This window comes from Sphaerodactylus townsendi, linkage group LG03 (genome assembly GCF_021028975.2).
Source record: "Sphaerodactylus townsendi isolate TG3544 linkage group LG03, MPM_Stown_v2.3, whole genome shotgun sequence".
In the NCBI taxonomy this organism is placed as follows: domain Eukaryota; kingdom Metazoa; phylum Chordata; class Lepidosauria; order Squamata; family Sphaerodactylidae; genus Sphaerodactylus; species Sphaerodactylus townsendi.
The window spans coordinates 18479732-18496299 of NC_059427.1; the positions used below are offsets into that span (position 1 = coordinate 18479732).

Consider the following 16568-nt stretch of genomic DNA (forward strand, 5'->3'; position numbering starts at 1 on the left):
AGGATAGGACTTGCTATGATGAGTTCAAATTATGGACAGAAAGATACCAGCTGGAAATTAGGAACTTTTTTTTTACAGTAAGAGTTTTTTACAGTAACAGAGAAATTATTTATGCCTCACTTGTCATGCCCGGCTTCACATTGACTGTGCCCTCGCCCAGTCCCATTGCGCTAATGCTTCTGTAAGGATCTCTGGGGCCGCTCTTGTTTCCCTTACAGCCTAACCTGGCCTTGACGGAGATTCTTTTGGCCGGGCGTCCGGCCAGGACCTGCATTCAACTTTGCATGAACAGCTTTATCTCAAGCAGCATAGTAGAATTCACTCATGAGAACGGGGCAGGTGGGATGGGTTAGTCAGCATTATAACCTGTTGTTTGAGCGGGGTTGCTCATTCCTGCCATGTCGTGTGTGTGTGCTTTCCAGGATGTCTGAATAAACGGACTTATAATCAAAAGCCTTTTTATTTCTGCTCTTTGGAATTCCTTACAACGCCACTGTTTGAATCCCACCACCATGGGAACCTGTTGCTAAATTTTTTGGGTCCCATCACTGGGCACAATGCCACAGAATCTACTCTCCAAAGATCCATTTTCTCAAGAGAAACTGATATCTGTAGTCTGGCAGATCCCCAGATGCCACTTGTAATCTGGCAACCCTAGTGCCTGGTGGTTGCCTACTCCTGCCTGTATCCTCCATCCGCCTGCTCACCTAAAAAGGCAGTGGGAGAAAAGCAGTAGAAGCAATGCTGCATGGCACAGTTATTTCACTTCTGGGCGAACAGCAGGGTTGGCAACATCTGGGTTACAACTGATCTCCAGACAACTGAGATCAGTTCCACCGGAGAAAACGGCTCCTTTCGGGGGGTGAACTCTATGGCATTATACCCTGCGGTGTTCCTTCCCCTCCCCAAACGCTGCCCTCCCCAGGCTCCATCCACACAATCTCTAGCTATTATTTCCCAGCCAACAACAAGCAACCCTAGAATATTCAGAACTGATGTCAATATCTTCAGCAACTCTCTAGAACAGACCTGGGCATTATACGGCCCGCGGGCCACATCCGGCCCGCCAGTTGATCCTGACTGGCCCCCCTGCCTTGCTGGGGAGCGAGGTGCCTTTGAAAGCCCTGCAGAAGCCGGTTGCCTTGGCTGCCGGCTTCTGCGGGGCTTTCAAAAGCGCCTCACCCCACTGCCTTGCTGTGGAGCCAGGCGCTTTTGGAAGCCCCGCAGAAGCCGGTTGCCTTGGCTGCCGGCTTCTGCGGGGCTTTCAAAAGTGCCTCGCCCCCCTGCCTTTTGGCCCGGCCCTCCACAATATTTTCTGTTTCCTATGTGACCCCATGGAAAAAATAATTGCCCACCCCTGCTCTAGAAAGTCCCCTGATCTCTTTGCTGCAAGGAGGTGGACATTCCTAGAGTGTAACTCCACACAGTGACATCACTTCCAGGTCTGCAGCTGGAAGTGATGTTACTGCATCACATGTCACTCCCCCTCCCCCTCGAAACACTCGAAACACTCAAAATTTGCCTGGCATCCCTAGCGCCACTGGACTTTTGTTTTGCGACAAAAGACTAATATGTCTACCCTTTTGCAACCTGTCATGTTTTGCCTATAAGTTTCCCTCAACACATTTGACTGGCAAATAGAAGAAGGCCACAGTGGATGAATTTGTAGCACGATCCAGGAAACAGAGCTATTCTTAGGCCCTGCTCATGGAAACATGTAGCTGTAGTCTGAATAGGATGGAGCACAACAATTATGCCTGGCAAATTTTAGGTTTGGGTTTAGAAAAAGCCTAGAATTTTTCAGTATTTTGAACAATTCAGCTTTTTGCCCAATTTCTGGGGTTTAAAAACCCAAACGTACATGCAAAAAATCTCAGTTCTCCCCACCACCTTTTTTTCAAGTACACACGCGGCTGTCTGGAAAGATTAGCGACCAGAACCTCATAGTGGGAAAAACAGCGAAACACACATACCCCTCAAAAAAAAACAAAAAAACCCAAATCACCAAGCCTAGTTGCCAACTTCCAGGTGTTGTCTGGAGATCTCTCACTATTACATCTGATCTCCAGGCAATACAGATACCATATATACTCGGGTATAAGTCGACCCACATATAAGTCGAAGCACCTAATTTTACCACAAAAAACTGGGAAAACTTATTGACTCACGTATAAGCTGAGGGTGGGAAATGCAGCTGCTACTGGTAAATTTCCAAAATAAAAATAGATACCAATAAAATTACATTAATTGAGGGATCAGTAGGTTAAATGTTTTTGAATATTTATTTCAAAGAAAAACAGTAAAGTAGCTCTGTAAGTGGAAAAAAGGGTCAACAAGAACAATATGGTCTCAGCAATAACTGTTTATGTTAGCAGTACCAACATTTCAGAGTATCTTTAGGAGACCCTCCTGATGATACCACCCAGGTTTGGTGAAGTTTGGTTCAGAGGGTCCAAAGTTCTGGACCCTCAAAAGGGTAGCCCCATTCACTGTTAGCTTCCATTGGGAACAATGGGGGATGGGAGCACCCACTTTGGGCATCCATAACTTTGGACCCCCTGAACCAAACATCACCAAACCTGGCTGGTATCAGCAAGTGATTATCCTGATGATACCACCCAGGTTTAGTGAAGTTTGGTTCAAGGGGTCCGAAGTTATGGACCCTCAAAAGGTAGCCCCATCTACTATTAGCTCCCGTTGGAAACAATGGGGGCTGGGGCACCCCCGTTGGGGGTCCATAACTTTGGACCCCCTGAACAAAACTTTACCAAACTTGGCTGGTATCATCAGGAGTGTCATCTGATGATACCCTGAAATTTTGGTGCAACTAGCCTAAAAACCGTGCCCCCTGGCAGCCGATGAAGTAAAAACCCTAAAATATTTTTAAAAACACACCTCACTCGTGTATAAGTCGAGGGGGGCTTTTTCAGCACAAAAAATGTGCTGAAAAACTCGACTTATACACGAGTATATATGGTAAGTTCATTTGAAGAAAGTGGCCGCTTTGGAAAGTGGAGTTTTTAGCAATGCAGCCTTGTACTCCACCGAGGTCCCTCCCCTTCTCTACCCTACCCTCTTCAGGCTCCACTCCCAAAATCTCCAGATATTTCCCAATTCAAAACTAGTAACCCTACTTTACATATGATGGTGTCTAATCTGTTATTTGACTTTAAATTGTGAGAGGGGATTTTCCAGATAATAATACAGCAGAAAGGGATAAAACAGGATCAGCATTCTATGGGCACAGTATGTTTTCAATTCGCAGCCTGTCTTTACGCTTCAGGAGAGACCACAGAGTCTGGATTCTGCGGCAGGGAGTTTTCAAGGCTTTTTAAAAGGCCCATTATGCATGGCATGCTTTCCTCAGAGCTCTTCGCTGCACAGTGGGCTTTTAGTGGAGTCTCCTTCCATGAGGAATGAGGAATCATAGGTCCTTTCCGCACGGGCCAAATACAGCGCCCTGGGGACGGCAAAAACGCCGTCCCCAGGGAGCTGTTCGCCATCCCTCCCCCCTTTCCCAATCAACCTACCTGGGAAGGAGCAGCAGTGGCATAGGAAGTTAAGAGCTCATGTATCTAATCTGGAGGAACCGGGTTTGATTCCCCGCTCCGCCGCCTGAGCTGTGGAGGCTTATCTGGGGAACTAGATTAGCCTGTACACTCCCACACACGCCAGCTGGGTGACCTTGGGCTAGTCACAGCTTCTCGGAGCTCTCTCAGCCCCACCTACCTCACAGGGTGTCTGTTGTGAGGGGGGAAGGGCAAGGAGATTGTCAGCCCCTTTGAGTCTCCTACAGGAGAGAAAGGGGGGATATAAATCCAAACTACTACTACTCCTACCTTCCCTGCGACCGTCTGGCACATCGCCGAGGTCTGGGGACATGCCCCCCCGCCCTGCAACTCCGGAGTGGTCGCGCAGGGCAGGGGGGCGTGTCCCCTGGCCTCGGCGATGCGCCAGACGGTCACAGGGAAGGTAAGTCGATCGGACGATGGTGCAGCGCCGCACCGTCTTCCCGGTAGTTTCCGGGACCGTTTGTGCGAACGGTCCCGGGGGGGGTTGGGTCGGCGTCATGTGGGAATTGCTTTCGCTTTTGCAGGTGCAGTATTATCACTTTGAGTTTTGGCCTTGGAGTCCTGCTGCTGGGAAGAGAGTCCAGGCCGGACAATTATTGTCTGAATGGGGAATTTGACACGCCTCTACCACCTCAGCCAAACCTTGGCTGCTTGCCAGCACAGTGCCTCAAAATGAGGGAGCCCATTTTGGGCATTGGCTCAATGTACCTACAAGGAAAAAAGAACCTTTATTTATCAATATCCACTCTCCTACATGTTTCTATATAAAAGCTGACTCTCATATAAATAGACATTCAAGACCCCCTGCTGCCTGGCCTTTTGCAATGCCAAGAGTCCGCTCCAGCTAATCTCCCCACACTAAAAGGGAGAGAATCCCCCCCACTTCAGGTAACGCAACCTTTAGCTAGGCCTCGCTCTGCAATTCCTTCCTCCCAGCCTTGTCTTTACATCGCCACTGTCAAGAACACATGGGATGAGGAGGGAAATATATTGTGGTAGCAAGCAAGAAAAAGACATCTTCTGAGGCCCTGAGAAAGGGGCTTGTTTTCCATGAAGGGCTGTGGTTTGAAGCAGAGAGTTTTTCTTCCAGGCAGGGCATCCATTTTGTTCTCATTTTCCAGATTTGTTATTGCAAATCTCTGGCTACTTTCTACTCAGATGTGAGTCAGATCTTTCAGAAACAGAAGTATTGTGGCCCTCTATTTTTCCACTGTGGAAATACAGAATTTTTTTGTGAGAAGAGCTTTCTCAGACATGTCCGTGTCTATATTTCCTGTAATGTTTGTGGAAATTTTGTTTCTGAATTTGGGGGGGCTTCCTTATTCATGTACTCTTTTTCTGGTCTCCTATCCGGCAGGGGTGAGGGGGATTGCTTGCTAAAATAGCCTTGCCAAAATAACTGTATAGTTTATCTTTTGAAACAGTGTGTTGAAATGGTAGACAGGTGCAATCTACATTCCTCAGGGCAGCCTCAGGTGCAATTTACATTCCTCTGTTTGTACCCACTCAAGAGTGATTCCACCTCTCCTGCAGACTCAGCACAAATTCTTCACCACCACTATTCCATTTTTTACCAAAAAAAAGAGAGAAATAAATCTGCCTTGCCAACAACATGTTGCAATATAACATTTGTCTAGAAGCATAGCTATTCACAACTTCTGACTACCATAATCTAAGGTGACCAGATTTTTACTCCTGTAATGCGGGGCGTGTGCGCCCGTCGCGCTCCCGCAAGAGGGAGACATCACTGTGCCTTTTGTATGCGCTCCCCAGTCAGGGGAAACAGGAAGCGCCCAGAAGGCGAAAGCGATAAACAGCGCTTAGGGAGGCGCACGCGGCCGCAGGAGCGCATTGCCTAATCGGGACAATTTAAAAACCCCACGGGACGCGGGACACATTGCAGAAAAGCATGAGTGTCCCACCAAAAGCGGGACGGCTGGTCACCTTACCCATAATCCCAAATGTCAGACAAGTCCAGACCACTGAAACAATTCTTTTTAAAGGACTTTGTGATGAATTATCTGTTTAGATCGTTTCCTCCTAGTCCTGACAGCATCAATAATACCATTCTTTTTTCACATGTGCATATTCCCATGATTTGCTGCATTTTTCAGAACTTGCTGTAAAATATAATGGCAGCATTCAAAAAATGAGCTTACCAGAGCCTTAATGCAGTTTAATATGCATTCGGTCTTCTAAGTAGGCTTCCAGTTTGCCTGCCCATAGTAGGTTATCGTCTACCCTCAAGATAATGAGAAGCAGGAAGAAAAAATTGGTTGGGGAATAAAGGGCTTGAAAATTATGTTCTAAGACTGGCTCCATGCCTCTGTGGTGTTCACCTAGACTGAGAATCCCCTGGAAGCAGTGGTGGGATTAAGAACATAAGAACATAAGAACAAGCCAGCTGGATCAGACCAGAGTCCATCTAGTCCAGCTCTCTGCTACTGGCAGTGGCCCACCAGGTGCCTTTGGGAGCTTACATGCAGGATGTGAAAGCAATGGCCTTCTGCGGCTGTTGCTCCCGAGCACCTGGTCTGCTAAGGCATTTGCAATCTCAGATCAAAGAGGATCAAGATTCAGAAGGTTCACACCACTTTGGCAGAACCGGTTGTTAAAATGGCGCTTGTAAACAACCAGCTGTTAAATTATTTGAATCCCACCAGTGCCTGGAAATGACATCACATCCTCCCCATACTCCACCATTCCCAGGTATCAACCTCAAAATCTCACAGCATTGCTGAGGCAATGCTGGCAGCCCTACTTCTAGGTCTAGGACAGTGATGGCGAACCTTTCGAGACAGAGTGCCCAAATGGCAACCCAAGACCCACTTATTTATCGCAAAGTGCCAACACGGCAATTTAACCTGAATACTGAGGTTTTAGTTTATAAAAAATGGTTGGCTCAGTTGTGCGTTACTCGGGAGTAAGCTTGGTGGTAGTCGGTGCCTTTGCTTTGAAGCAACCGTGCAACTCTTCCAACGGGTGAATCACGACCCTAGGAGGGTTTACTCAGAAGCAAGCCCCATTGCCAGCAACCAAGCTTACTCCTAGGTAAAGGATCGTGCTTTAGTTCTTCGCATGAAAATCAGTTAGCAGGGTTTAACGAAGCTGGCTTAACAGGGTGACTCTACACTGCTTCCCCAAAACTAGGTCTTCGGTTTAATGCTAATAATCGAGCCCAGCGGCCCAGGCCAGCCTAGATGTGTGAAGTCGGCCCGCAGGGGTCGCAAGGAAGAGGCGAGACGCGGTGATATCATCCGGTGGAGAGAGCCAGCGGCAGGAAGCGTGATCCATGGATCTGGCAACTCTGCCATGTGCTAGTCCCTGGCACCTTTTATTAGGGTTTACAATAGGGGCGTGTATGGGAGGCGGGAGAGCGGGAGAGCGGGAGAATATCATATGATACATGACATCATGGGGTTGCCTACGTGCGGGAGGAAACGTTCGCGTCTGGGTCTAATCCATACCTGGGGGCAAGCGCCCCTTTGTCCCTTTGTCTGGGACATCTGGTGACCGTGAGTCAGGTAGTTAATGACCTGTGACTCACGGGGGATCTGGGGGATGGGTGAGCGTGTGCGCCCAGAAGGACACAGATGGCACAGGCATTCCATGCGCTCTGTCTGAGGTTCTGCTGGGTTCGCGGGGCTCATCCCTACAGATGTGTATGTGGGAGTGGGGGCGACTCTGTTTGCACATGCCCAAAGAGAGGGCTCTGAGTGCCACCTCTGGCACCCGTGCCTTAAGTTCGCACCACTGGTCTAGGACATGGATTAGAATGTGACGGGTGGGCAGAGATCTCTAGCAGAGAATTCTAGAGCGATGGCCCAAGATGCTTTGCTGCTGCCAGTCTACCTTATGTCTCACTGATGCTCCCCCCACATGGGAGTCTGAGCAGCAATCTCCTTACCTCTTCCATGCCTTGACTGTGTTTAAAAATAATATTATATACAGGTCTCCGTGAGCTATCGTGAGAATCTAAGAACATCGCAATGAGATTGTGTCCTCTTACATGAATTCGGCCTCCATTTTAATGGCCCTAGCAATATTTAAGCAGAAATAGGAGGAGGACTCTCATGACCAAAAACAAATTTTCTGTGAGTTTGGAGATTGACAGGATTGGCTTGCCACACTTCCAAAGGCCTGGTAGAAAAAGGAGGATTATCTCTTTAGCGGATAGGTAGCATTACCAACCCCCAAGTGGGGCCTGGAGATCTGCAGGAATTATCTCTAGAGTGCAGAGATCAGTTCCCCATAGAGGAAATGCAGCTCTAGAGCATGGATTGTGTGGCGTATTCTGTTGAGGTCCTTCCCCTAGCTAAGAGTTGTAAACCAAGCATCTTCCTACAATGGAGGCCAGAGGCGGAGCAAGGGGAACTGCACCCGGGGCGCGCACGCACTGTCTGCCCCTGCCACTGTGCTGTCCACACCCACCCCAGAATGCCACACTCCCTCCTCACCCTGGCCACACCTCCGCCACTGCTCCACCCAGGGCATCATGCCCCACCTGGGAGGGTAGCCAGGGCTGGCTTTTTGAATTGAGTAGGACGTGCTTTGTCAAAGAAGAAAATGGGCCCCAGGAAACCCATTGATAGATTTCATGGCGCTTACAAGCACCTCATTGAGGAACACGGGGCAAAAGTGTTAACTCAAGGGGGAGGGATCCAAGATGCCCAGTGTTCAAACAGACTTCTTGTTTCCCTGTAGGAGCAGGAAGTCAGCCCCCATGTGTCGTTTTGTTTTACAAGAATTCATAGTGATCAGGATGGAAAACGGGATTTTGTCACTACATTCTATATCTGATGGATCCAAAAAAAGCCTCAATTTTATTTCTTTGCTTTCCCCCCTCTTTCTCTGTTCCCCAGGGTCATCTTTGTATTGTTACAAATGCTCCTTTACCATGATTTTCTGCAGGACAAATGTAACCTGCCAGACTGGGGAGGTTTGTGCAACTATCATTGGATCAGCAGGTAAGATTGCTTGTTCATTGCCTCAGTTCCCCTCCTTTTTTTCCTGATTTTGCTCTCTGCCCTTCTGTCTTCCAACATAAGAGTATTCTTCTTTGAGAAGGCTTTTGACACAATCCTGTGGCCTCATATAAGTTTAAGAAATTACCAGAACCGAACGGGAGGGAAATGGCGCTCGGGGACAAACCTCCCCTGGGACCACCCATGGGTCACGGAACCCTGCCCCCTACGGAGCCCCGCCCCCTAAATTTGCTAAAAAAGAGACTGGCGGGTGAGCAAACGAGTGGGGGCCTGACCTTCTCGTGCGTGCGGGCCCTGATGGAGGCGCTGGTCCATGCACACGCACTGTTGGAGGTGCTGGTCCATGTGCGTGCACTGAGCCTCCATGACTCATTGGTCACGTGGGGTCACGATTTTGCACCTCCTACGTGACCAGATGGTGTGCGCCCAGGGACGTTGGGTACCCCATGTCACCGGGCAGATACTCCTCTGGAAATTACCCTTGATTTCAAAATCCATATTTTAAAGTCACCGAAGTTTCACGTTTCTGTTAAGGCATTCCAACAGTCTTGTTTCCTTAATGCCTGTTAAAGTTAGCGACACAGATTTTGTGGTGAAGAGCATCCACATAAGCCAGCTAGATTCTGGCGTTATGAAGTTTAGAATTTCTGTGAAGTACTAACATTCGAAGACTCTTTTTATCCCTCACACTTTTGAGCCACTGCGGGCTTCCCAGTCTTGTTCCAACAAACTGCCAAGAAATCTGTAGTGTAGTGTTCAGGGAGGGTAGAGTTTCTGGAAAACACTGCATCGCTTTTAGGTGACCCTCAAGGAGTTTTCCCCAATCTCTATGGCAAAAACCATAAGGACTAGTGGAAATTTTAAGCCCTTTCCCCACTTACCTTAAGCCCCGCGCTACTCTCCTCAAGTAGCACGGGGTCCCCCGGCACTCCCCACTACAGGGGCGGCGACAACGCAGCTGCCCCGACGCTGCCGCTCTCACGCCCCCTCGGTGCACGGCATCCCTGGCGCTCCTCGAAACGGCGCCTTTTGATGACCCCGCTCGCGGGGTCATGGGGACGCCCGGGCACGCGCCAGAGATGCCCCGCGCTGAGAGTAGCGCGCAGCAAAGGGCAGCAAAGGTAAGTGGGGAAACCGTTAATGCTACCACTTTCTAGGCAATGAGAACTCGAGCAGCTGACGTGATTCGGGGCTACAAGTGTTTGGCCACCCTGAGGCCAAAATGATCTGCAACCAGGAAGGGAAACAGAACCTTGACTCAAATCTTATTAGTTGGCAGAGTTGTTTCCAGGGATCCCTTTTGCTTTGCGCAACCTCTGGCTGCGCCCAGGAAAGCAATTTGTTCCATTTCACATTTTTATGTGCCTGCCTTTCTCCTGATTATGTCATCGCCCAACATGGTATAACAAAAACGTTCAGGGAAGTAGACATGCTCATGCCATATCTTCTTAGCAGGCAAAGAGTGGTCCCAGAGACTTCCCCTTTCTTTGCTGCTTTTTACAGCAGGGCCACAAGGGAGGTATATATGCAGGGCATGGGATTTAAGGCGAAGGGCTGTGGCTCAGTGGTAGAGAATCTACTTGGCATGCAGAAGGTCCTAGGTTCGATTCCCAGCATGTCCAGTTAAGGATCAGGTCAGTGATGAAATGAAAAACTGCTGCCTGAAAGCCTGGAGGATGCTGCCAGTCTGAATAGACAATTCTGACCTGGATGGACCTATGGTCCTATCCAGCACAAGGCATTTGTGTTATGTCTCAGAACCTTAAGCCAATAAATGGATTCTGAGATATTGATTAGTAGCATTTATTGATGAGGCATCGAAGCACCAAGGCTTGGCAAAGCCAATTCTGGCAAACCTGGCATTTGCCGTTCCCTTTATCCCCATTGAAAGTCCCCCCCCCTTTCCCAAGAAGTTGTGAAAATCAGCCCCTGGTTGGTGGCAGATAGTAGAAGAGAGCCACCTTTCTTCCTGCCTCACAAGATAACGGATGTAACTCTTTTTTCTCATAGGACCAGGGTGTCAGGGGAAGTCTAGTTACCTACAAAGTATGTGAAGCCATAAAGTAAAGATCAAGGAAAGAATGCCTCAGATGGCAGTGGTTACACGCAGCAGACTGGTTACATATATCTTTTAGCAGCATTGATTTTGTTGTGTTAAGCAGTTACATTGAGTTAGGAACGCACCTCAATCATATAGATACTATCTCCCTGATTTTTGTGTGTGACTGTGGCCAAACCATCTTCCTCAATAAATTCTCCTTTTTTCCCCCTCTTGTCTTTTCCCCTGTAGCTAAGCATGATGTCATCCAAAAAAAAGGTTGTGTCGCCCGGGAAAAATGCAACACAACCTCCACGGAGACCTACGTAGGTGTCAACTACACCACTCGTTATAAATGCTGCGAGGGAAACGCGTGCAACTCAGCCCCCACTCTGAGCTCTGCTCACCTTTCCCTAGCCATGGTGCTGGCCATGCTGGGCTTCTGGTGTACCCAACTGCTCTAAATCCACTCCCCCCATCAAACAGAGGAAGCCGTTCTCCAGGAGAGCCGGGGAGTTCAACACTTTATTGAGCAGCTGCTTTTGTTTAATGAACTGATTGCATTTTTCACCAACTGCACTAGTGCAATGCTAGAAAAAGCTATTTTCTTCTCAGTCCATTGAAATCCATGGGCTCAGAAAGGTGTTGCTCTGATTACTACTGTACTCTGTATCTTATAAATCAAGCATTGGTGGAATAAACTGAGGGGGACTGAGTGGAAGAAGGAGATCCCTTCCTTTTTCTTTTGACGCTTCCCTTGTCCTTGCTTGTTGTTTTATTCTGAGTGACTACAAGACTCTCGTTTGTTTATAAGTTTTTACCACACAGCAGCACCCCAATTTCTCCTCAGCATGGGCTAGAAGACTGACTACGGCCGTTTCCCCACTTTTAAAAATGACATCGGTTTCATCCAGCGTGGACCTTTTCAGTGCAGGGATTGTGTTCCCCGGCTTCCCCACTGCCCTGCGCTCTGCGCAGGGTCATCAAAAGGCGCCGTTTTCAGCAGCGCCAGAAATGACGGGCACTGAGGGGGCGCGGGAGCGGCAGAGTCGGGGCGGCTGCGTTGTCGCCGCCCCTGTAGTGGGGAGTGCCGTTGGACCCCGCGCTACTTGGCAAGAGTAGCGCGCAGCAAACAGTGAGTGGGGAAAGGCCCTACAACTACCTTCTGTTGACAGTTCACCTCACATCTGTCCCTGAGGTAAATTGGACAGGATGATCCAAGTGACCAGGCAACCTTGAAGGAGAGAGCTCAACTGGGGGCTACTTTGGTCACCTGTGCAGGGACAGACATTTGATGTACCAAGTGGTTGGCAAGGATATTGTACAGCAATCCTCAACATGGTCAGTGAGAAATTGCCCCAGTACAATTTCGCATGGGATTCTGAAGCATTTCTCTCATTTTGCATGAAACTGAGGGAGATTACAGGCTGAGGGTTCACTAATGGTACCTTGTTTGGTAACCGTAAATCCTTTAATCGCCTTTATCGTCTATCCCTTTTCACCTTCTTTGCTGTTCCTTCAATCCTTTGTTTCCTTTTATTTTCCCTTTCATATTTTCATTCATTCCTTTGGTTCCTTTTCTTTGAACTTTTTGATAGCCACCACATTTTTTGTCCTTCTCCTTTTCACTGATCATCTGTTTCCGAGCTCTCGCATTCGTCACCGCCAACCTTCCCACCCCAGCCAAGTAATATTGTGTTGTCTCCAACTGTTTGCGCCCTCGTGACTCATTCAAACTAGGGTAACCACTCCTTTCTTTTTAGTATTTTGGAGTTTTGACGTGTTTTACCTTTCCTTGCCTTCTCCTGGTGGCTGTGGCATGTCAATGAGGGAGAAAGGCCAAATGCAGGAAGGTTCTAGAACAGTGGTGGCGAACCTATGACACGGGTGGCAGAGGTGGCACTCAGAGCCTTCTCTGTGGGCACACGCAAACAGTGCCCCCCCCCACACACACACACACATCTAGGCTGGCCTGGGCCGCTGGGCTCGATTATTAGCATTAAACCGAAGACCTAGTTTTGGAGAAGCAGTGTCGGTAACCCTGTTAAGCGCTGTTAAACCCCACTGATTTTCATGCGAAGAACTAAAGCGCGATCCTTTACCTGGGAGTAAGCTCGGTTGCTGGCAATGGTGCTTGCTTCTGAGTAAACCCTCCTAGGGTCGTGATTCACCCGTTGGAAGAGTTGCACAGTTGCTTCAAAGCAAAGGCACCGACTACCACCAAGCTTACTCCCGAGCAACACATGCCTCAGAGCCAACTGTTTTTTTCTAAACTAAAACCTCAGTATTCAGGTTAAATTGCCGTGTTGGCCCTTTGCGATAAATAAGTGGGTCTTGGGTTGCCGTTTGGGCACTCGGTCTCGAAAAGATTCGCCTTCACTGGTCTAGAATATAGTTAGTACAAAACAACTGCCTTCAAAACTGCTTTCAACAAGTGCTGGGGTGATATGCAGGGATCAAGTTTACAGCTTAACAGAGATTTTAAAAAACTAACAAGTTATTGTCGAAGGCTTTCACGGCCAGAATCACTGGAGTGCTGTGTGGTTTCCAGGCTGTATGGCCGTGTTCTAGCATCATTCTCTCCTGACGTTTCGCCTGCATCTGTGGCTGGCATCTTCAGAGCCACACAGCACTCCAACTCACAAGTTGTTTATGGTGCTGCTACATTGAAGGAGCTTCACATTTCTCATCTTCGCCTACAGCAAATGGTTGTACTGCGCCTTGCACTGCACATCACTAGTTCTGCACATATTTAGAAGCGTGAATTTCCAATAGTTTGCAGTGTGCACATCCAGAAGGCAGAACTAGGCTTAGCCCCCACTGCATTACAGTGATCGCCACATGCAATTGTGAGTCTGTGTGTGGCCATGTTCAGCACAGCCCAGAGTCCATTATCAACCTCTGTCTCCAGATGTTAGCAGTGCCCACCATTTGAAAGAGACCTTGCTGTGTCTTTCAATTCTTTCCTGGGTACTTCAGAGAACCCAAATGGTGGACCAGATGAAAACAATTTGATCCAGCAGAGCTATTCTAATCTCTTGCCACTTGCTTTTCAAAGAAGGCTGCTTTTGTCAACAAGAGATGCATCTTGTGCCAGCCAAACAGGTAAATACCTGGAGATTGATGTTTGCAGATACCTTCACTGCTTGAACAGATAGGGAAATAGGTTTTTACCGCTTACCTGATTCTCCAAACACTGAAACACAATTTGAAATTTGGCACATTCAAACCATGGATTCTACAACCAAATTCCTGAATATGAATTGTTTGGATTTTTTTTCCTTCCAGAATTCTTGTTCACCTGTCATCAGAACTGGATAACTTGCCAGCTCCAGGTTGGGAAATACCTATAGCTGCTAGCTGCGTGCAGTGCGTTTTCTTTGCTTTCATTTATGCTGCACTCACACTGACTCACTGTTTATGATGACATCTCTAAAACTGGTATCTCTTAAATTGACCTCTGACCCAGCAGGCCTCCCGTTGCTGTTCTGTTATTTCTGAATGAAGTCCAAGGGGTTCCATGATTCCAAATAAAGGTTGACTTGTTCAGTGTGTTCTTTGAGTGTCCAAAAGTTTCTCATTACACTTGTCACTCCTAATTTTCAGATTTCCCATAATCCCCCATCCTCCTGAGTTCTGACTAGGACACAAAATGGCCAAGGAGAGAGCTATTTGTTCATCAGTATATACTGCAGCCCCCAACAAGGCAAATAATATTGTCAAGATTGTTTTGGGGTTGTTGGGGTGGAGGGGAAGCTGACACTCAGAGGTGGGATGCAGCCTATTCGCACCTATTCGGTAGAATAAAATTTTCTCAGTTCAGGGAACCGGTTATTAATGATTAATTCCACTAGGGACAAGGGGGTAATCTCTGTCCCTGGGTACAAAAAATCTCGTCAAGTGGGGGATGCAAAATCGCCCCCCAGGGCCCCCTGCAGCCCCCTGCCCCCCATGGCACCCCCAAGTGTGTATGAACTGTATGAAATCTATATATATATAAAGCTAAAAGTGTTTTTGTTGATGATAGTATACCTCAGTAACTGCTGGGCCAATTCCTCTGAAAATTCCCAGCCACTATAGTCAGTCAGGCGAGAGTGTTTTTAGATGTTCACACACCTGAAATTTCACACCTGGCCCAGGTAAAACGCCTTTTTCCTGGGGCTCCATAGTGAAGGACATGCAGCTGCCTGTGTGTAACTGTCACCCTTAGAATGTTCGTGCTGCTTAGAATGTTCACTCAGATGGCCAGATATGAGCAGTGGAAACAGTACATAGGAAGTAACTCGAGTGGAAGAGAAACACATACACACACATACACATGAGGGAGAGGGAAGGGAGGGGGAGGGAGGGTGGGGTGGCATGCAAAGGAAGAGAGGGAGGGAGATGAAAGGGATGGAGGGGGAGGCATGCAAGGGAAGAGAAGTGAGAGAGGGGAGACAGTGAGGGGTTGGGAGGGGAGGCAGGGGGCCCAGCATCTTGCAAGGGAGGGGAGGCAGGGGGCCCAGCATCTTGATATGACCCACCCACCCTAGCGGAGGGAAAGGGAAGGGAGGGAGGGGGAGGGGGAGGGGGAGGGGTGGCATGCAAGGGAAGAGAAGTGAGAGAGGGAAGAGAGTGAGGGGCGACATGCAAGGGATGGGAGGGAGGGGCCAGGCACCCTAGATTCCCTGAATACTGCGGTTACAGTTAAGAAAACCAGGCACGCATTACTCAGGAGTAAGCTCGGTACAGCAACCGTGACATACTTTGAATAGCTGCATCGTGCCCCTCAGAGGGTTTCTTTAGAAGCGACACCCATTGCCACCAACCAAACTTACGTCCAGGTAAAGGATCATGACCAGCCAGACTAGATGTGTGGAAGGGGTGCCTTTCCATCCCCCCCCCCCAAGGAATGCGGGCACACACATCAATGACATCGCACAGTATCAGGCTGCATGTTTCCATGAGCACGCACTGCTGGCCTCTGCAATTGATTTGCTGCTACTGTTCCTTTCCCATTTCACCACAATAAGCCACAGCAACGCGTGGCCGGGCCCTGCTAGTGATACAATATATAGTAATTCTATTTTTTTTTTGTCCATTGGTATAAAGGTTGGGAAAGTATTATAAGTAAAGATTTTTCATTTTCTTTTTTCCCCTTGAAATTTATATTGGAAAGAGAGGAGTTTAAACTACTCTTTTAGATTAAGGATTTTGGATCTCTCCCTCTATTAGTTTTCTTTCAAGTGGAATAGATAAAGTAGTTATAGGAATATGAAGGGGAAGTAGAAAGTAGGGAGGGAGGGAAATATGGGAAGGAGGGAGGCAATATAGGATGTTTTAGTTGGGGGGGGGGGGTTGAGAGAGATAGACAATTAGATATGTTTGTAATATGTTAACAATTGTAAACAGTTTTTGGTTTCTTTCCTTATGTTATTATTTAAAATCAATCAATATAATTATATGAAAAAGGAATAATACACTACTTTTCGGTATATTGCTTTTTAAATACTTTAAACAGTCATTGTTTGAATCTAGAGGCAGGGCGAAGGGGAACTGCACCTGGGGCGTGCACGCCTTGTGTCCTTGCCACAGCCCTGCCCAGGAATGCCCCGCCCGTGGAATGCCTGGCCACGCCCCTGTCATGCCCCGCCCAGCCCCATTGGCGCTACGCCACTGTTTGAATCCCACCACCATCGGAACCTGTTACTAAAATTTTTGAATCCCACCACTGCTGACACCCCTTATCACGCCCCCCCCCCCCACTTCAAAGTCTCTATCCCAACAGGGCCCTGGTGGTACTATTTCTCAACCTCTGTCATCTGAGAAAGTCAGGGAACCCAGCTCAACTCATTTTTAAAAATCACATCCAGCTTGGCCTCAGGGCTCCAGTAACTTCAGTAGTTGGGTAGACAGCGGCACAGTTTCTCAATCTTCTACAACACTCTTTCATGCCAAATTGCACCTGTGGGATTCCTTCCTCTGCCTGACTAT

The 16568-nt window shown here is 48.2% G+C and overlaps 1 protein-coding gene across 2 annotated transcripts in view; it reads left to right on the forward strand.

The window, feature by feature from the left end:
- Positions 1-11344, forward strand: part of LOC125430222 (sperm acrosome membrane-associated protein 4-like) — a 28524-nt gene extending 17180 nt beyond the window's left edge. The window contains exons 2-4 of one of the 2 annotated variants that reach the window (XM_048492079.1): positions 8435-8539; positions 9830-9834; positions 10853-11344. In XM_048492079.1, coding sequence (XP_048348036.1) covers positions 8435-8539; positions 9830-9834; positions 10853-11059 — 317 coding nt within the window. In that variant the 3' untranslated portion in view covers positions 11060-11344. Of the gene's footprint in view, positions 1-8434; positions 8540-9829; positions 9835-10847 lie in introns of both variants that reach the window. The other variant, XM_048492077.1, reaches the window with a different exon arrangement.
- Positions 11345-16568: the final 5224 nt, after the last annotated feature.